At 50.9% G+C, this 20,617-nt stretch overlaps 1 protein-coding gene and 1 long non-coding RNA gene across 3 annotated transcripts; one reads left to right on the top strand and one right to left on the bottom strand.

The window, feature by feature from the left end:
- The first annotated feature begins 239 nt into the window (after positions 1–239).
- Positions 240–3,408, top strand: LOC122493699. The gene is made up of 2 exons (XR_006300020.1): positions 240–1,023; positions 3,144–3,408. It is a non-coding gene; the product is annotated as an uncharacterized LOC122493699 (long non-coding RNA).
- A 1,888-nt stretch (positions 3,409–5,296) lies between these two features.
- On the bottom strand, positions 5,297–14,748 carry ZNF550 (zinc finger protein 550). 2 transcript variants are annotated; one of them, XM_043598222.1, is made up of 4 exons: positions 14,502–14,748; positions 12,214–12,340; positions 10,497–10,592; positions 5,297–6,628 (listed from the first exon to the last, which is right to left on the bottom strand). In XM_043598222.1, the coding sequence occupies exons 1-4, from the start codon at positions 14,526–14,528 to the stop codon at positions 5,616–5,618; spliced, it is 1,263 nt and encodes a 420-aa protein (XP_043454157.1). In that variant the 5' UTR covers positions 14,529–14,748; the 3' UTR covers positions 5,297–5,615. The 2 variants fall into 2 exon arrangements, with proteins under 2 accessions (XP_043454157.1, XP_043454158.1); XM_043598223.1 differs by lacking the exon at positions 14,502–14,748 and adding an exon at positions 13,459–14,493.
- Positions 14,749–20,617: the final 5,869 nt, after the last annotated feature.

The raw sequence follows: 20,617 nt of genomic DNA, 5'->3' as shown, positions 1-20,617 counted from the left end.
ACTCGGAAAGCTTGTTAATACACAAATTCTCGGGCTCAACTCCTGAGTGTGTAATTCAATAGGTATCTGGACTGAGAATTCGCATTTCTAACGAGTTCCCGGGTGATTCTGACGGTGCAGGGTTCAAACCCAAGAGCCAGTGTGGTAGAAAAGGCGAGTCCATGGGATGGAGATCTGTGACTCGGCCGAGCCCAGAGAGGTCTCCCCGGAATCTCTGCAGCGAGCCTTCTAGGCTGATGGGAGGCCGACTAGGTTGGGGCCCTAGGCCTCCCAGGCCCCGCTGGGCGCGGGAGAAAGCCCTCAACCCACGTCCAGCAAGTGGCTACGCAGGCCGCTTCCCAGGTGGAGGAGGCCGGACCCGAAGCCCTCCGGGGTGAAGACCGCACTTGCCGGGCAGAAACGAACCCCCCCACCAGGTCGAGAGGCGAACCACCCTCCCCACTCCCAGAAACACCCGGGCCTCCGCCTAATGCTCTACATCTCACCTGGCACCGCCCCTTCCTGCGGACCTTACCTCTTATTCCCGCCCCTTCCTGCCTCTGAGCCAATCGCTCTCTGCCTCTCGCACAGGCTCTGTTTCCTCCTCTACTACTGGGCACTTTCTTCCGTCAGGTCTCAGAAACTCCAACCAACGGGAGCCAGTCAGGAGCTCCGCACTCAGCCAATGGGGACTGAGCGGCAAGTAAGCAGAGCCCCACGCTGCATTGAGGACGCTCTTGCTGGCTGGCTCCGGATTCTTGGGCCGTCAGGTGAGGCAGCGGCTGGATTCCCACCCTGAGCCCCCACTCCCGAGGTACCTCCCGGTGAGGTGCCGGCCCACTCCCTGCCCCAGGGCCTCCGTGGGAGCAGAAAAGAGTTACGAGACCTGGAGCCTGAGTGCCTCTTCCCTCCCTCCCGCCTCATTATTTCCAAGATGAGCTTGGCCCAAACACCGGTTTCCGTGGGTTCAAGACATGAGTCGTCGTCTCTTGTTATGAGCCACCTCGGGGCTGTCATGGATTCGGTCAGTGATAAAGCGCACAGGTGCGTGAGACAGATAAGGATAAGGGCAATGAGAAGTGTCAGGGCTGTAGTCCGGGAACTGGGGGACCCGGCGAGGGGCACCAGGAGCTGTTTTATCACCAGCTGCTCCGGGCCACCAGCAGCCCAACCAATGAGTACGGCTCTGGCTTCGTTATCTGAAAACAGAAATGCAGGGGGAGGCGTCCAGATGGAGGGGAGTGTCGATTCGTGACGTCAGCAGCCACCCGACTGAAGCCCCAGGCTGGGACTTGAGAAGGGAAAGATCTGCGAGAGGCCGACACTGCAACTCACCCTGGGAGACCTCCAAAAGCTCAGGGTCCTCAGGGTGGCGCGGGCACCGCTGCGGCTTTCATGAGTTGCTGTTTAGGGATGGCTTCTGGGCCTGAGTGGTCTGAGGAAAGACGGGAGCAGCCTTATCAAGTCCAGCACAGCCTCCTGTATGAACTCAAGGAGCGGGGAGAGCACTGAGCAAAGAAACCACGCTTATTTTTCTCTTCCTCTGGCTGCATGAGGGCACGGGAGTTGCCCCACCGATGCACTGACTCTCTTCAGTGTCTGTGTTTGGACGCCATTCTGCAGAGAGACTCCAAAGCAGATCTCCCTCCACCAGCCCCACCCAATCCAGTGGGAAATGTGTTTGGTTCTTTTTTCACGGTGTAGCACGAACCAGAACACTATCACCTCCCACAGTTGCCCTCCCTTTCACCTGGATTACTGCGCCGGCCTCCACAGTTAGTTCTCAACCCAGCAACTGGCTTGGGAACAATTTACTGGGGTCCCGTCTCCCTCCTGTTCAGTTATCTGTCACGGGATACACCTCATATAAGATGGAAAATCCTCACCATTGCCCTGTCTCATGCGGCCTGGGCCACATGCTGCCCTGACCTCCCTGCCCCCTCTTCCTCCCTTTCCTGCGTCCACCCTGTGAGACTCCTTGCTTTGCAAAGGCTATTTCTTGTGCCTGGAAATTATTCTCAAAAATACCCACAAGGCTCAGTATCTCACCTCCTTTGTTTGCTTAATTGCTCTTATTTAGGAAGACTATTATCACACTTGTAACGTTACATCCCTTCCCCCATCTTTCCAGTACCCTCATCTTTCCTTCTTTCCGTTGTGCCTGACATTATAACATTTTATGTAATTTAGGGGCAGCTGGATGGCTCCATTGGTTGAGTGTCTGACTCTTGATTTTGGCTCAGGTCATGATCCCAGGGTTGTGGGATCAAGCCTAAGTTGGGCTCTGCGTAGAGCGTAGAGCCGGCTTAAGACTCTCCCTCTCCCTCTTTTTCCCTCTGCCCCTCTCCCCTGCTGGTGCTCTCCCTCTCTAAAATGAAATAAAAACTTTGACATACTATATAATTTATAAATTTATGTTTTCTGTCTTCCTTGATTAAAGAATAAGGTCTACGAGGGCATAGGTCTCTGTCTCTCTCTCTTTTTAATGTTTATTCATTTTGGGGAGACAAAGACAGTGTGAGCAGGGGAGGGGCAGGGAGAGAGAGGGAGACAGAATCTGAAGCAGGCTCCAGGCTCTGAGCTGTCAGCACGGAGCCCAATGTGGGGCTTGAACCCACGAACCAAGAGATCATGACCTGAGCCAAAGTTGGATGCTTAACCAACTGAGCCACTCAGGTGCCCCATAGGTCTTTGTCTCTTGTTTCCTGATGTCTCCTATGTACCTATGATAGTGCCTGAAACCCACTAGTTGTTCACTGAACATTTGTTAGGTTTGCAAATAAACAGGATTGCACCAACGTTTTTCTTTTTTTAATTTTATTTCTTCCCTCCCTCCCTCCCTTCACTGTTCTGACAACTCTTTCTAAATAGCCTCTATACCAATTTCTTGGCATGGGTATTCCTTGTTGGTTTCAGAATGAAAAGGAATCACATTTTTGAGACAAAACGCTGAGGGTTGCCAAGGCCCCATCAGGGCCATGTGCTCAGCTTCATTCTCTCACTGCCCAGGCTTCACTGAGTTCCCAATGACCTTTGTCATAGATGTGTTTTCCCTGAGGTATCTCCACCATTAACTTCTCATAGTGACATAATCCTTATTAATAGCATTCGGTAATTTCCACATTTAACAAATGGTTTTCTGACAATCTGCACTCCCCTTGCAGACACTGTCGGTGCAATTATAAGTGAAATGGTAATCACTTCTGAACACGAAGAGATCATGGAAACCCAAACCTTGTCTCAAGTTCAGATGCCTGCCTTCTGCACCTGCATAGGCTGCCCCCACACCCACTGTCCTGACAGCACATGCCCCCTGGATAAGTAGTTTTATTTATGTCAGAGAAATTTAAATTACTCAAAGAAAAGTACCTGAGTAAATCCAGTCATAAATGTTCTCTGTAATTTCTGCTTTCTGGTTTTGAACACAAATATTTCTGTATATATAGGACAGGAGTTTGCTCAGAACCATAGGCATATTGCCACCCTTGTCTCCCTGTATTGGGACAGCTTAACGTCTTCCTTTCTGCTGCCCTGTCATGGCAGAGAGAGAGACAGAGAGACAGACACAGAAACGGGAAAATACATCGCTCCTGCTTTGGGACAAAGTGGGGTCGGCGTCCCAGGCACGCAAAGACCGCTTTGATGAAAACCAAGATGTTTCTAGAGGACTTTCTCCAATTCTCTCAAACCCAATGCTCAGCCACAAGTACAGTCACAGCTACGGTACATACCACCCTCCAGAGAGAGGGCAGAGGAGGGTGGGGTGTTCAAGAGTCAGCTCTCCCTTCCAAAGAACAGAAAACTGTGCACGCTATCCTGAAAACAAAAACTAGACGTCTTATTAAGTCATCACGAAGTGCAGTTGTACTATGCACGACAGATACGTGTGTGCTCACTGTGAAAATGTGACCTGTGTGTAGCCTTATAAAGGTGCGGAGGAAGCTCCGAGTGAGGAAATGATCATTTTATATTCTCCTGTACGTTTTTTAGCCTGTTAACATTATCGTGAGTGCCTTGAAAACTTTCGAAGGAAAGTCCACAGGAAGAATTGCAAATGACCAAATCCGTTGCCAGCACCAAGGAAGTCCAAGGTGGCAACCACGAAGCCCACACAAACCCGACACCTGTATGTACACAACCAGACTGTCCTTTTAAAGTCCCTGGCCCTTTATTTTGTAGCACAACTTCACACAACCCTTTGTAAGATCAGACAGTGAGGATACTCGGGTGTTTGTTTCCTGGGCTCATGGTGAATCTGCCCCAGCAGTGTGTTTTAGGTCACTGGTTCTAACTATAATTCAAGCCCAGGACAACTGGAGGGGATGTGGGAGGGAGGGCCCAGTCCCTCGAACCACCAGGCGAGGTGGGAATTAGGACCCCCCCCCCCCAGAAGGCCACACCATACTGTCAGGGAAAAGAAAGAAAACAAAGGAGCAGAATGGAGTCAAGAAAAAGTGAGGGAGAGAGAACGTCGAGAATTTAAAAACCACACGAACAGAAGCTTTACTTCGAAGTATCAAAGCCATAAATGGTCTTGAGGGGGCATGTTTCAATGTGACACCGTGCATGGCTTCCTTCTCTCAGACAGTGTGGGTGTAAGTGGCGCACGGTGTTATTTTCAGAGTTCTAACTTGAAGTCCAAGTGTCTTGTGACTCAGCCTTCACATTTCTCACAAAGGACTACGTTCCTCATGGGTGGGGATGATTGTAACACAGGCTTCCAGCAAACTTCTGTAGAGTTGCCCTCACTGTCCCAACTGTCCTGACACAGGGTGGCAGTGAACACACAGAAAAACAAAGGGCAGGGGCGGGTCGGTGGGTTAAGCCTCCAGCTCTTGATTTAGGCTTAGGTCATGATCTCATGGTTCTTGAGTTCAAGCCCTGAGTAGGGCTCTGGGCTAACAGCTTGGAACCTGGAGCCTGCATGGGATTCTCTCTCTCCGTCCCTCCCTCACTCTCTCTCTAAAAATAAATACAAATAAACTTAAAAAAAAGGGGGGGGGGGTGGGCTAAGACCCTTCCTCTCAAACATACCCCCCACCAAAACATTAAAACTGATGAAAAACTGTAGTAGGTTCGGCACGGAAACGTGAAAGAGTTTGTAAAGACATCCGTTCCTTCCATTTGAAGTCTATGTTTCCACCCCTTCTTTTTATTCTTTTAAAAGTAATGCCGAGGTGGCTAAATGGCAGACCTGTGGCCGACGTCCATGTAAGTGCACAGTACCCCCTGTCCTGTCCCTCAGCCGTTTCACGGGCACCGGAGGGCCCCCGCAGTGTCCGCTCCGCATGACTCTCCACCTCACCGTAAGCGCCCACGTGTCATGGGTTTTCTCACAGCAACGACATTGACGTCTCCCGTTCGTTCTGAATTCTCCAACGGCAGGGAAGGCGCCCCTTCTGGCTAGAGGCCCCTAGGTTGTGCCAGGAACATCCTTCCACGGTGCGTCCCCGACGGAGGCGGCCCGAGTGCCCTGCCCCCCACAGTTCGCCGCTCGAGTCCGATGGTGGGGGGCCGCTCACGCGTCTGAGGGCCAAGCAAATCTCCCCGCCGTTCTGCACGGCGAGCGGCGCTTCCCGCCGGGGACCCCTCTGGAGGGCCGGCAGAGGCGCAGGGGGAGGGCGCGAGGGGCCCCCTCAGGGGTGCACCCGCCGGTGCTGCAGCAGGTGTGAGCGGCGCTTGAAGGCCTTGCCGCACTGGGGGCAGCGGTGGGGCGCCTCCGCGGCGTGGACGACCGAGTGCTGCAGGAGGTAGGTGCTGCGGTGGAAGGCCTTCCCGCACTGGGCGCACGCGAAAGGCCTCTCCCCGGTGTGCACGCGCCGGTGCTGCAGGAGCTCCGCGCCGCAGCGGAAGGCCTTGCCGCACTCGGTGCACTCGTACGGCTTCTGCCCCGTGTGCACCACGTAGTGCTGGATCAGGTGCGCTCGGTTGCCGAACGACCGCTCGCAGGCCCTGCACTCGAAGGGCTTCTCTCCCGTGTGGGTGCGGCTGTGCCGGACGAAAGTGGAGCGGTGGGCGAAGGCCTTCCGACACTGGGCGCACTCGTAGGGCTTCTCCCCGGTGTGGACCGGCCGGTGCTGCAGGAGGTAGGACCTGCGTTTGAAGGCCTTTCCGCACTCCAGGCACGTGTATGGTTTCTCCCCGGTGTGGATGAGGTAGTGCCGGATCAGGGTCGAGCTCTGGCTGAAGGCTTTGCCGCACGCGTTGCATTCGTAGGGCTTTGTGCCGGTGTGGACCCGCTGATGCCGTGCGAGGTACCACTTGCGGTTAAAACCTTTCCCACACTGCTTGCATTTGTAGAGGTCACTCCCCGCACGAAGCCCGCAGCCTCTGTCCGGTCCCTGTGGGTCCCGCTCACAGAGCACCTCTCCCGGAGAGACTCTCTTTTGCAACACCTGGAGGTGCAGACGGTCCTCTGTCCCCAAACCGTCATCTTCAAGGTTCATTCTCTCAAGGTGGGTCTTGTGAGCGTCCCTCCCAGGCGTCAGTCGACCTTTCTGCGTTTCCAGATGCCCTTCCCAATCCCTGGCCTGCACCAACCTGGAGGCCCTTGAAGGTCCCTGGGCCGGGCTTCCCCGGAGCCAGGCTCCCGCAGACAAAACCGGCTGACAAGCGCTTGGGTCTCTGGTCCGAAGTCTGGCGCTGTCACCTGAAGAGAATCCGACACACAAAGGGGGACTTTTAGTGACACAGTATAGGAGAGATGAAATCAACGCTGCAGGGGGCAAGCGAGGCTGATCTAGCACCACTGACAATGGCTGCGTTTTACATCTCTAGAACCTGGGTTTCCAAGGACCGTTCCGGTCCTTGTACCCTTGACACCGTTAAAGGGAAAATCCGGAGGGCAGGCGGAAGGAGGAGACAGGGGGTCTGGAGTGGACACCCCTCCTCACGGTCCAGAGGATAGGATGGGGGACAGTTTTGATCATTCGCTCCAACAACAGATGTCCCTTGGTGCCAGGAGCACATGGAAACAGCGCTGAACAGGAGGGGGAGGAAAAAGAGGAGGTGTCCCATGAGCTAGGTCCTAAATGGAGAAGCCAGAGCCTCCAGAGAGAGGAAGAGGGAGGGGGCACTGGATTGAAACGGAAGGAGCACCTGTGGGCAGAGTCACTCCTGGAAGAGTGCTGAACAGTTAAAGGAAGGAAGGGCCCTGGAGGCCTGGTGAGGCCAGGCCACCACCGAAGGGGATCACAGTCAAAGGAGGAGAATCAAGACTGAAGAAGAGGAGGGATGGAGGAACATTCGGGGTCCAACAGTGTAAAAGACAAGCTTCTGCTCTGCTGGGAGGCATCACGTGGTGGTTAAGGGGGCTCTGGAGCCAGAAGCCATTCGTCAGTCCCACCTCCACGAAGTGAGTGATCCTGGTAGATGGGCTACCTTCTTCTTCAAGACAAGGTTTCCATCTGAGAGACCAGGAGGTCTATTGTGAGGGTTCAATAAGGAAAGCGCTCGGCACGGTTCTTGACGCAGTGTGTTTACTCCACTGGGTCATTATCTTGGTTACCTGTGACGGTTACCTTTATACATCAGCTCGGCTAGGTCTGGCCCAACAGTTCTGGCTGAGCTACTTTTTAGATGTGATTAACATTTAAACCAGCAGACTTTGAGAAAAGATCATCATCCACAATCTTTCAAAGAGAGTGGGCCTCTTTGACGGCAGGCCTCAGTCAGTCAACTGAAGCCTTAAGAGAAAAGACTGAGCTCCTCTGGGAGGGCAGGAATCCCGCCTACAGACGCCTTCAGACTCAGGCCGTGACATCACCTCTTCCGCTTCCTGGCCTGATTCTGCCTCCTCCTGGTTGCAATTCTCTGGAGAACCCGACTAATATGCTGTCATTCTCACTGCCACACCGGGCAGTTAGGATGGCAGCAAAGACACCAGCGAACACAAGCAAAGCTTGCCCTACAAGCCCAAGAAAGGGGCACCAGCAGAAGCCGACTGAACTGACACCACAGTGTCGGACTCCTAGCTTCCAGAACTGTGAGAAAATAAGTTTCTGTTGTTCAAGGCACAAAAAGGAGGGTGGGGGGTGGGAAAGCCCCCGATAAAACCCATCCACAGTGACAGCATGGAGACAGTGGTTTCCACTGTAGTATCATGAGGATGGGGCACCAGGGACCCGCTAGTGTGCTGGAAATATTCCAAGTCTGGACTGGGGTGAGGAATACCTCAGTACACACGCAAACACATAAGCCTGACCCTTAAGATTTGTGCACGTCACCGTACACTTCTGATGTTAAGGGAAAAAGACCAAGCAGAGTTTAAGCAAAAGGTAAGGAAGTCAAGTGTAGACGTTTTTTGTTTTTTTTTTTTTTTAATTTTGTGGGCTTTATCCACCTTGTTGTTTTTTTTTTTAATTTTTTTTTCAACGTTTATTTATTTTTGGGACAGAGAGAGACAGAGCATGAACAAGGGAGGGGCAGAGAGAGAGGGAGACACAGAATCGGAAACAGGCTCCAGGCTCTGAGCCATCAGCCCAGAGCCCGACGCGGGGCTCGAACTCCCGGACCGCGAGATCGTGACCTGGCTGAAGTCGGACGCTTAACCGACTGCGCCACCCAGGCGCCCCTAGACGTTTTTCCTAACAAATAAGACAGCTCCTTCGAGAAGCTTGGCTTTATAAGGAGAGTCGACACTGGTTGCGGGCTAGTCCAGATCTGCAAACACTTGTGTTTGCTCTATGTGTAGACAACCGGAGCACATGTGTATGTGGAGCAGACAGATGATGACGATGCAGCCAGGCCTGAAAGGAAGCGAGGCAGCAAGCTTCCTGGGAAGGCAAAGGTACGGCCAAGGCCGTGGTATTGGAATGGGCCGTGACCAGAGGCACAGCATCTTCCACAGAGGATGAGAAGGCCACGGGTGCGAGACAGGCATGGACGAGTCGCTCCGGATTGAGGAGCAAGCGGCAGAAGTCCACAGCCTTTATTCCCAACGTGATGCTGAGTGTGTGCCAAGACTCCGGTGGCGGCGGAAGTGCTGAAGCCCTGGAAGGTGTCCGGGTGGCTATGGGAGCCAGTGCGGGAGAAAGGGCTGCCCGGAGGCAGGCAGCAGATGCGGGGGGACCTGCTAGGAGGCTCGGCATCATCCGAGCAAGAGACGATGGAAACCCGGACTAGATGCTGGAGATAGAGCCAGGGAAGGCGGTGGGGGTGATGGATTCGGGGGACATGGGTAATGTCAACCGGGCAGGACCAGGCATGGGTCGATGGGCTGGACGGAGACTGAGATGCTGAGGTGCTGTCTGAGGTATTTCCAACTTGTCACCTGCCTGGAATAGCAGGACACTCTGACCCGGGATGGGGGAGAGTGGGCAGGACGGTGAGCGGCTAAGGCATGACGGGCCCGAGATGCCTCTGAGACACGTAGGTGGAGGTGTGGATTAAGGAGCTGGGAGAGCGGCCAGAGACAGGCTGGCCGAGAAGCCTGAAGGACCGCCAGAGAGGAGGCCACGCCTCACTGTGATGGCCCCAGCGATTCCGAAGCACAGATGTGGGGCTGAAAAGGCCCATTGTCGCTGTGTTTTTCAGGGCAAGAGAGGAAGGAGGATCCAGCCAGTGCAAGGGGCTGCTTCTGATGGATAAATGGGGCTGTATGAATGGATGGAGAGGGCGGGAGACAGTGGGATACGGAACAAAGTGAAATTTACAGAGTAGAGACAGTGCTTTCAAGGGCAAGAAAGGCCCCTTGAGTCAGAAAGAAATGAGTGACATCACTATCACCCACTAGGACTACAATTGTTACATGGATACACTAAAAGCTGACTTCTGGGGGGCACCTGGGTGGCTCAGTTGGTTAAGTGTCTGACTTTGGCTCAGGTCATGATCTCATGGTTTGTGAGTTCGAGCCCCATGTAGGGCTCTGTGCTGATAGCTCAGAGCCTTAAATGTAATAAAAAATAAACAAACAAACAAACCGATCAACCAAAAGACAAAAAACCTGACTTCTATTGGCCCTTCCACAGGCCGGGCAGGGTACTAAGCAGTTTGGTGTGCTGGGTCATCACAACCTCAAACAACGTAATCACAGAAACTATCGTCACTCTGATTTTCCAAGTAGGCTGAACACAGGCAACTGAAAGGACATAAACCAAGCACACTGGCTCTTTTCCTCGGGCACATGCAGCTCAACACTCCCCAGGCCTGAGCACCCAGGTGTGGCCAGGTGCCTATCTCTCCTCCAGGGAACACGGGTGGAAGTGATATCGGGGTGCCCGTGGGTGTGCCTTCCCTGTCCCCCCGCATTGCCCTTCCACCAGCTGGATTAGGCCAGAGAGCGCACCTAAGGCTACACGCTGACACTCACAGGCACCACGTGTGCAACGCTGCCCTTCTGAGCCGGCCTGCAGATGCAGTGCTACACCTGGTGTGAGAAACCACCGGAACCCCCAGGAGGTCACAAAGAGTCTCACACAGGTTCAGAGGCACTGGTCCCTTGCATGCTGGAGGCTGCCAAGGCCCCCCCTACCTCCCCCCCCCCCCCCCCCCCCCCCCACGCAGCTCCCTGCTCCTACCTGGGCAGGTGCTCCACAAGAGGCCTCCCTTTCCAGTCCACAGCTCCCGCCCATGTTCCAGCAGGTGCGTCAACTCTGCTTGGGGGACTGCGTGCCCTGTTGACAGAGAAAGAAACAAGTCCTGGTGTATGAGAAGAAAGCAACGTCTCCATCCCGTCTGGGACTTAATGGCAGAGACCAGACCCAAGTGAAGCTGCTATTGACGTGAAGGACGTGCTGACCTGTGCACAGGTCCCTTTCTTGGGCTGCAACTACTATAGAGGGTGGTGCTGTCTCTGCACAACGCCAGTGTCCTTGAACTTTATCGGTGGAAGCCAAACCTCCTTGGGGGCACAGCGCTTTCACACACAGCCGTGGGACCCTGGGAAAGTGAGCCCCTCCTTCCAGAAGGGATTCTGTAATTAATCTAAGTCGCTGGTTCTCAAACACTCTGTGCTTTGGAACCACCTAGGGGTGCTCAATTTCTACCTCAAGCCAAAAGGAACACAATTTCTTCCGGTGAGGCCTAGCGACCACTATATCTGAGCTCTCCCCAGGGGTTCTGGTGCCCAGAACGCACTGAAAACTGAGGGGGAAGAGGTCGGTGAATGGCATTCCTGAGCACCAGTAATCTGAGGCAGGCAGGAACCTGAGCTGGATGTTCGTTCTGAGGACGAAACCTGTATTCGCGAGGTGAGGCTGCAGCACCCCACAGGCCCACAAGGGGGCGAGCCTGAGGAACAGGGAGATGCTTGGTCCAGGGAGAGGAGCAGAGAGAATCTTCTCATCCCTGAGGATGGAACTGTGTGGCCGCATCCTCCAGACCAGGCCAGCCCCACCCTGGGGCTTCTCAGTAGGTGAGGGGGGAAACTTCCTCCAGGGGAAGCCAGTTTAAGCTGCTCTTCTGTTATGTGCAGCCAGATACAGCTCCACAGAGACAGGCGGTTCTGCACAGAAGCCCAGTGACTGAGCTACCAGGACCCACTGAAGTTTCAGCTGTCAGATTCTGATCGTGAGCCCAGGATTCATTTGGACGGGTTTCGGTAATGGCCACTGTTGTGTGCTATGTGCAGCCGCCGAGCTCACGGAGGGGCGGGAGAAAAGGTGAACCAGATGTTCCTTTGGCTCACCTCTTTCTCTCACCTCAGGGCCTTTTCTTGTACTGGTTCCTCCACCCAGAACCTCTCCTTCACCTCCCCTCCAAGCTTCAAGTCTCAGTTTCAGTTACTTTCCAAGATGCCTTTATTATTATTATTATTATTATTATTATTTAGAAGTTAGAATTTATTTTGTGTTTTGTTTTTTTATTTAAAACAATTTTTTTAATGTTTTGTATTTTTGAGAGAGAGAGAGAGCGCAAGTGGGGGAGGAGCAGACCGAGAGGGGGACACAGAATCTAAAGCAGGCTCCAGGCTCTGAGCTGTAGGCACAGAGCCTGTTGTGGGGCTTGAACTCACGGACTGTGAGATCCTCAGCCAAAGTCAGACGTTTAACCGCCTGAGCCACCCAGGCACCCCTATTTTGTGTCTTATTGTTTGTTTGTTCATGTTTATTTTTGAGAGAGAGTGAGCACATGAGCAGGAGAGGGGCCAAGAGAGAGGGAGACACAGAATCCAAAGCAGGCTCCAGGCTCTGAGCTCTCAGCACAGAGCCCGACGTGGGGCTTGAACTCACACAATGAGATCATGACCTGAGCCAAAGTCGGGGTGCCCCATAGGGGTGAGAGGTGAGCCCTTACCCAGTGAGACCAGAAGCCCACAGGTCTCCAGCATCACCTCCTGGTACAGGGCCCTCTGGTCCAGTTCCAGCTGTCCCCACTCTTCCTGGGTGAAGGTCACAGCCACGTCCTTAAAGGTAACCAAAACCTGGAAAGTCAAACAGAGGTAGTGGCCTTGGCCTTGTGCTGTTGGATGGGGTCAGACCCTGTTACTCAGCTGCTGGTGAAGGTGCAGAGAGACCCAGGTCTCCTGAGGGCAGGGCTCTGTGTTGGGCTCAAGGGGGAGGTAGAGGCAGCCTTTGTACGTAGTGCAATTAGGGCTCAGAGAAAGGCCTCCCACTAGGGTAGCCGCTGGAGACGACAGAGGGTGGTGTTCCTATGAGGACAGTGGGGGCAGTAAGTGATCTGGACATGAGAGGAATGGGGAAAAGGATCATGATGATAACTCCCAACAATGAGAACTGCAGCTGTCATAGCCGAGGTCCTCCCCGTGTGCCCGCCCCCAGCAGAGAGCTGCTTTACCACTGAGGTAAAGTGACTAAAAGTCCTTTGTCCTGGAGCCAGATTCCCAGAGACTGAATCCAACACTTGCTAGCTGTGACCGTGGGGAGGACATCACATCATTTTTCTAAGCCTTGGTTTCCACATCGATACCATAATCATTCCCACTTCACCAGGCATTTCTGAGAACTAAAACGAAAAGGTTTACATGTGGACACTCGAGTGCCCAGGGTCGAATGTGTTCAAAGTTTTTTGTGACTTTTCCTAATCCTCCCACAGCCCATAACGTAAATGCCACTATCACGTCCATGTCACAGCCCGCAGCCTGGGGCTTAGGCAGCTCTAGAAAGCCCGCAATCTCACATTAGAGACAGGATCAGAACATCTGGCAAAAGATGACACTGTCTCCAGAAAACAGGCAGGTGGGGGCCAGGGGCACCTTCACCAGAATTAAAACAACCAGGAAAAGGCTCTTGTAGTAGGTGACACTGATGCACAGGAGAGACAGCCCTGCAGAGGCCTGTCAGATGAAGGGAAGTGCAAGGAGGAAGGCTGCAAAATAGGAAAGACTTTGCAAGTTCAGCACCACCCAGCCGGGTGCGCTGAGCAGGAGAAGGGAAGGGGAGGAGCCGGGAGGTGTCTCCCCTGCGAATCCAGCACAGCCCTGAAGGCCACGGTGGGGTGGGTTTGTGTGCATTTAGTACAAGTATGATGGGAGCCCCTGAGCGGGAGACCCATTCACTCATTCAACCATTTATTGAGTACCTTTTACAAGCCCAGGCCGTTCTAGGTCTTGGCATAGAGCAGCAACAGGCGCTCACGATCCGGGGCTGGAAACAGATCCTGAACAAGCAACTAAAATCAGCAAGACCATGTCTGAGGGCCCTAAAGATTCCAAAGACAAAACAATGGAGCAAGAAGACTGAAGAGATGATAGTGAACTTCGCACGGGGCAACAGGGTGGGTCTGAAATAAAAGTGAGGGGCGGCGCCCTGCGGATGGGAGGAAGACATGTGCTGACAACGGTCTAGGCCATGAAGGGGGGGGCTTAGGGCGACTGCTAGCGCGTCCCCGGAGCTCCCTGTGCATGTGCGTGCAAGGGGACATCCCACGCCCGCACACGATTGGCACTGACCGTGTGGATGGACTCCCTGGTCAAAGCTAACTGAATGTCTTCGATAAGAAAACAGGTCCGCTACTGTCAGGGAAAGCCGGTTCTGTGTGCTGTGAACGGAAACTCCTTGGTCACCCTGGCTCTCAGCCTGCCCTTCCACCTCTCCGCCCAAGCACAGCGGCAATTCCAGAAACTGCGTCCCCATCCTCCACCCCCGCCCTAGCCTGGTAGAGGCTAGAGGCCGGCAAGGCGCAAGAGTCGGACTCCCGCCGGGTCGCGCCTCCGCGATCAACACAGGCTCAGGAGGCATCTCCGTGGAAAGAGCCCCCAGAGCCCTGCGGGACACCGGGGGACACACGTCACCCACGTATGCTTTCCAGGGCCCTCAACCTGGACGAGGAACCGTTAATACTACTTCACCTGCGGGAGCACATGGGCCCAGCGGCGCAGGGGACTCGCTCAAGGTCACGGCCTCGGGAAGGGTCGCGGCCGCAACCCGCTGTGAGGTCTCGGGAGTGCGGGTCCTTCTCCGCACCCTGCGAGGACCGAGGGGGAATTCCAGAAACCTCACCTGTCCCTTCCACACAGCGTCCCGCTGGATGCCAGAAACGAGCGCTTCCCCACGTGGCCCCGGCCGCCTTTCGGGGCCGGGAAACTGAGGCACAGCACGCCGCCGCTCCCCACGTCCACTCACCTGGGCTGGGTCCACGCGCGCCGCCATCGGGCCGTTGGGGACCGCAGGGCCGCGCGTAGGCGCCGAGGGTCCCCGCGGGCTCAGCCGATCCCTCCCTGGGTCCCACAGAGGCGAAGGAGGGGCCCCTCGCCGGCGTCCCCCCTATCGTCCAGACGAGATGCGGGGAGCTCATCATCCGCGGGCACCGACCCGCCACATCACAAACCTACGCCCACCCGCGACACCGGAAGCCCCGCCCCTGCCATTGCGGGCCAGTAACACCCCCTTCCTGTGGCACAGCCTTCTGGGTAATGTAGTTCTTGTCCTGCCTCCAGCCACTTCTAGCAATGCTCCTCTCTTTCTAGGGCCGAGACGCCTGGCAGGATATGGGCGCCCAGAAAGGGCTTGCGAGAAAGGGTTCCCGGAGGCTCCGATGAAGAAGGGGCGGCATCGGATACTCCTAAAGGGGATGCACCCAAATTTACACAATTTCCCAAATTGTGTTTACAACATCTTTTTTTTTTTTTTTTAATTTATTTTTAAAATTTACATCCACGTTGGTTAGCATATAGTGCAACAATGATTTCAGGAGTAGATTCCTTAATGCCCCTTACGCATTTAGCCCATTCCCCTCCCACAACCCCAACAGTAACCCTCTGTTTGTTCTCCATATTTAAGAGTCTCTTATGTTTTGTCCCCCTCCCTGTTTTTATATTATTTTTGCTTCCCTTCCCTTATGTTCATCTGTTTTGTATCTTAAAGCCCTCATATAAGTGAAGTCATATGATATTTGTCTTTCTCTGACTAATTTTGCTTAGCATAATACCCTCTAGTTCCATCCACATAGTTGCAAATGGCAAGATTTCATTCTTTTTGATTGTTGAGTAATACTCCATTGTGTATGTATGTGTATGTATATATATATATATATATATATATATATATATATATATATACACACACACACACACACACACACCACATCTACATTATCCATTCATCCATTGATGGACAGGGCTCTTTCCATACTTTGGCTAGTGTTGATAGTGCTGCTATAAACATGGGGGTGCATGTGTCCCTTTGAAACAGCATACCTGTATCCCTTGGGTAACTACCTAGTAGTGCAATTGCTGGGTCATAGGGTAGTTCTATTTTTAATTTTTTGAGGAACCTCCATACTGTTTTCCACAGTGTCTGCACCAGTTTGCATTCCCTTGCATTCTCTTGCAAGAGACCCTCTTTCCTTGCATCCTTGCCAACATCTGTTGTTGCCTGAGTTGTTAATGTTAGCCATTCTGACAAGTGTGATGTAGTATCTCGTGGTTTTGCTTTGTATTTCCCTGATGATGAGTGATATTGAGCATTTTTTCATGTGTCAGTTGGTCATCTGGATGTCTTCTTTGGAGAAGTGTCTATTCATGTCTTTTGTCCATTTCGTCACTGGATTATTTGTTTTTTTGGGTGTTGAGTTTCATAAGTTCTTTATTATAGATTTTGGTTACTACCCCTTTATCTGATGGCATTTGCAAATATCTCCTCCCATTCCATTGGTTGCCTTTTAGCTCTGCTAATTGTTCCCTTCGCTGTGCGGAAGCTTTTTATTTTAATGAGGTCCCAATAGTTCATTTTTGGTTTTGTTTCCCTTGCCTCTGGAGACATGTTGAGTAAGAAGTTGCTGTGGCCAAGATCAAAGAGGTTTTTGCCTGCTTTCTCCTTGAGGATTTTGATGGCTTCCTGTCTTCCATTTAGGTCTTTCATCCATTTTGAGTTTATTTTTGTGTATGGTGTAAGAAAGTGGTCCAGATTCATTTTTCTGCATGTTGCTGTCAGTTTTCCCAGCACCACTTGCTGAAGAGACTGTCTTTATTCCATTGGATATTCTTTCCTGCTTTGTCAAAGATGAGTTGGCCATATGTCTGTGGGTCCATTTCTGGGTTCTCTATTCTGTTCCATTGATCTGTTTTTGTGCCAGTACCATACTGTCTTGATGATGACAGCTTTGCAATATAGCTTGAAGTCTGGGATTGTGATGCCTCCAGCTTTGGTTTTTTTTCCAAGATTGCTTTGTCTATTCGGGATCTTTTCTGGTTCCATACAAATTTTAGGATTGTTTGTTCTAGCTCTGTGAAGAATGCCTGCATATTTTAATTTTAGAAGCTCCTAAAGGGGCATGTGGCCACACTGTGTTGTAAATTTTTAAAATCACATTTTCCTGCTGCCTCAGCATCCTACAAACAGGCTGTCAGTACCCCACCCACGTGAGCAGGTACACCAGTGTGATGATAAGGCTAGCCCCTATCCAAGCCCCTTTTCTTTCCTCCCCTGTGATGTAGCAACATTCCAGCGGATTAATAAATTCCCTTTTGTTATTTGCGTACTCCCCACTGACTGGCAATAATGAGACTTGCCCAGGGGTCCCCCCCCCCCTCTTGGTTCCTCACCTGTTTGACTGAGCCAGTTCTTTTGCTCCATGTGGCCTCCCATCTGGACCCCTGTTTGAGGCGTTGTGCCTCCTTCTTCTAGGAGCTTTGAATGTTATAGATCCTTTAATTTCAGATACTCTTGAGAGTATAATTTACATAGCTTTCTAGTGTTGCTTAAAGACTCCACAAGGGGGACATACTCTCCCATTCACCGTATGGGAGAGTAATACAAGAAAGATATCATAATGTTATAATGCTACTTAGGTATAAAGTACCTTCCTCATAACTTCTAAGTAATAAACATGTTGTTGCTCTTCAGATACACTCGGACTGAAGCTTTAGCGTCAGCTTTGTGAATCTCAGTATGTTGACTCAAGGTCTAGAGAGAAAAGACTTCACACAGGGCCATTACTGGGACATTGGAGAGGAAAACCTGTGTCCCTGAAACGGAGGAATAGTGAAAAATTTGTGTTTTTTTTTTTAATTTTTTTTCAACGTGTATTTATTTTTGGGACAGAGAGAGACAGAGCATGAACGGGGGAGGGGCAGAGAGAGAGGGAGACACAGAATCGGAAACAGGCTCCGGGCTCCGAGCCATCAGCCCAGAGCCTGAAGCGGGGCTCGAACTCACGGACCGGGAGATCGTGACCTGGCTGAAGTCGGACGCTTAACCGACTGCGCCACCCAGGCGCCCCGAAAAATTTGTTTTCTATACATTCTAAAATAAATTTATGGATTCCTTCAAATTTTATGTGGAACATATAGAAGAGATTGAATTTACCTAACATGAGAGGTTTGACATAAAGTCGAATTTTAAGCTTATTATCCAAGTATTTATATATTTATTATACCCCTTCTATTTTTAAAAAATGTATTCCCTAAAAGTAAGACAAGATATTATAGATTCCGTTCAGCAGAACAGAAACCCAAAGCAACACTCGAATGCACACACTGCAATGTCAGTCATGAAGCACATGCTTTCAATACTTGGGCAACCAACAAATATTCTCACTCTCCAATTATATGCTGATCAAAGAAAGCTTCATAGTCAATTTTTTAGGGTTTGGCAAACGCTAAGCCTTGTCAAGGGACAAGGAAGAAGAGAGTTCAGCTAGGGTCACGACAAGGGAAACGGATAAGGAGTGTTACAAGGAAGCAGACGATGTGGCCTTTTGCCGAAATTCTTCCCTGCGTGGGCGTCTCGGTATTCTAACCCCAGCAATCCTACCCGTTTTTCCTCTCGTAAGTTTCTAACTGAATTTCCCGACACAGATACTGCTATGGTCTGAATGTTTGTGTCCCCTTCAACTCCTAAGTTGAAAACCTAATGCTTAAGGTGATGGTATTAGGAGATGGGACCTTTGGGAAATGATTAGGTCATGAGGGCTCTGTCCTAATGAATGGAATTAGTACCTTTATAAAAGAGACCCCAGAAATTTCCCTTGCCCCTTCCACCATGTGAGGTCACAGCAAGAAGAAGGCTGTCTGTGAACTGGGAAGTGAGCTCTCGCTAGACACCAAATCTGCCAGCACCTTGATCTTGGCCTTCTAGCCTCCAGACCTGTGAAATAAATTTCTGTTGTTTATAAGCCACTCAGTCTGTGCTTTCCTTATAGCATCCCTAACAGGCTAAGACAGATACAATTCATTTAAAATCTTAGGGGCGCCTGGGTGGCGCAGTCGGTTAAGCGTCCGACTTCAGCCAGGTCACGATCTCGCGGTCCGTGAGTTCGAGCCCCGAGTCAGGCTCTGGGCTGATGGCTCGGAGCCTGGAGCCTGGAGCCTGTTTCCGATTCTGTGTCTCCCTCTCTCTCTGCCCCTCCCCCATTCATGCTCTGTCTCTCTCTGTCCCAAAAAATAAAATAAACTTTGAAAAAAAAATAAAAAAAAAAAATAAAAAAAAATAAAATCTTAGACTTACCTGAAGAAAAGAGCCCCTTGCCAAATGTTTCTTCCTGCTGTGATAGCGGCCACTTCGATTACAGTCTGAGCCCGTGTGCAGAGGGGGCGTCTTATCTCTGAGATAAACGTTTGGCTATTGTTTGAGGATGATGTTGTGATCCAAATAGTTATTCTGAAAATAACTAAATAGAGCAAAGGTATCAAGCTATTTCTTCCCTTTACTGCACAAACTATATTTTGAGGTAACTGAATATTGTGGCAAATTCCTTATTCTTCTTTAGAATTTCTAGCTAATGAATGCAGAAATAGCAACAGAAGTAGGGTACAAATGTCTCAACTGTGTGCAATCAACTACCCAGTGGTTATCGTTGAATGCTGACCTGGTAGAAGATGCACAGAGAATTGGTATTGGATAGAAAACACTGATAATATTAGGACTCATCACAGAAGAGAGACACCCAGACATCAGAGCAGACTTACTTGAGGCAGTCATAACGTGTCAGCACTGTGTGTGGAGCATTGTGGCCAGAGGCCGAATCTGGATTTCAAACTTGTTTGTACGTTAAGACTATTAACTGAAGTTGGGGGTGTTGGGATATGAGCTCAAGGTGCATTTGAGACATTGAAGCAGAGACATTGGGATTGAGGATATAGGGGTACATTTGGAACAGATTCAGGAGCTTAGTTGTGGTTGGATATGGGCGCTTACTGGCTGGCTGGGCAGCCTGAAGGATGAATAGAGGGGAGATACCACAACGTGGCAGTGAAGCAATCCGTTCAGATGGCTCCAGCTGCCTCTGCAGTCAGATGTGAAATAGACAAGGCTAGATATCATATTGTGTTTTGAGGACACAAAAGCCAAGGAGACACAGTGCAAAGGAATTCCTTTGAGAGTCTGGTGAGCGAAGAGGAGGATAAATAAATGAATGGAGAATGTGAGAAAGGGTGGGGTGCAGAGTATAGTAAGACAGTAATTTCAAGAAGAAATATCTTTTTTCCTAAGTTGGGAAAACAGTCTATAAGAGAATGTATATTGTTATGATTAATATTGCGTCAATAATTCTAAAGTCTATTTTGTCTGATACCAGTATTGTTAACCCAGCTTTCTTGTTGCTTCCATTTGCATGTCAAATGCCTTTTCACCCCTTCGCTTTTTTTTTTAAAGATTTTTTTTTTTTACATTTCTTTATTTTTGAGAGACAGGGAGAGACAAAGCACAAGGGGAGTGGCAGAGAGAGAATGAGACACAGAATCTGAAGTAGGCTCCAAGCTCCAAGCTGTCAGCACAGAGCCCGATGTGGGGCTCGAACTCACAAACGAACTCACAAACCATGAGATCATGACCTGAGCCGAAATCGGACGCTCAACTGATCGAGCCACCCAGGCACCCCCCCTCCCCCTTCACTTTCAATCTGCAGGTGTCTTTAGGTCTGACATGAGTCTCTTGTAGGCAGCAAGCATATAGATGGGTCTTGCTTTTTGTATCTGTTCTGTCACCCTACTTTTGATTGGAACATTTAGTCCATTTACATTCAAATTAATTATCGATAGGTATGTACTTACTCCTATTTTGATACTTGTTTTATGGTGTTTTTTTGTTTTTTTCTGTTCCCTTCTCTTGTTCTCCTCTCATGGTTTGCTGGCTTTCTCTAGTGATATAATTAGGTCCCCTTCTCTTTATTTTTTGCATATCTACTACCAGTTTTTGATTTGTGGTTACATTAGGCTTGTATATATCTTATGCATATAGCAGTCTAAATTAAATTGATGGTCACTTAAGTTTGGACCCATTTAAAAGCACTAGTTTTTACT

This window comes from Prionailurus bengalensis, chromosome E2 (genome assembly GCF_016509475.1).
Source record: "Prionailurus bengalensis isolate Pbe53 chromosome E2, Fcat_Pben_1.1_paternal_pri, whole genome shotgun sequence".
Taxonomy (NCBI): domain Eukaryota; kingdom Metazoa; phylum Chordata; class Mammalia; order Carnivora; family Felidae; genus Prionailurus; species Prionailurus bengalensis.
This window is presented reverse-complemented; position numbering and strand designations above follow the sequence as displayed.

Coding starts and splice junctions, on each gene's coding strand:
- ZNF550 (XM_043598222.1), bottom strand. CDS start 14,528: ATGGCGGCGCGCGTGGACCCAGCCCAG. Junction 10,593..12,213: donor TGGGCTTCTGGTCTCACTGG/GTAAGGGCTCAC, acceptor CTCTGTCAACAG/GGCACGCAGTCCCCCAAGCA. Junction 6,629..10,496: donor CTTGTGGAGCACCTGCCCAG/GTAGGAGCAGGG, acceptor GATTCTCTTCAG/GTGACAGCGCCAGACTTCGG.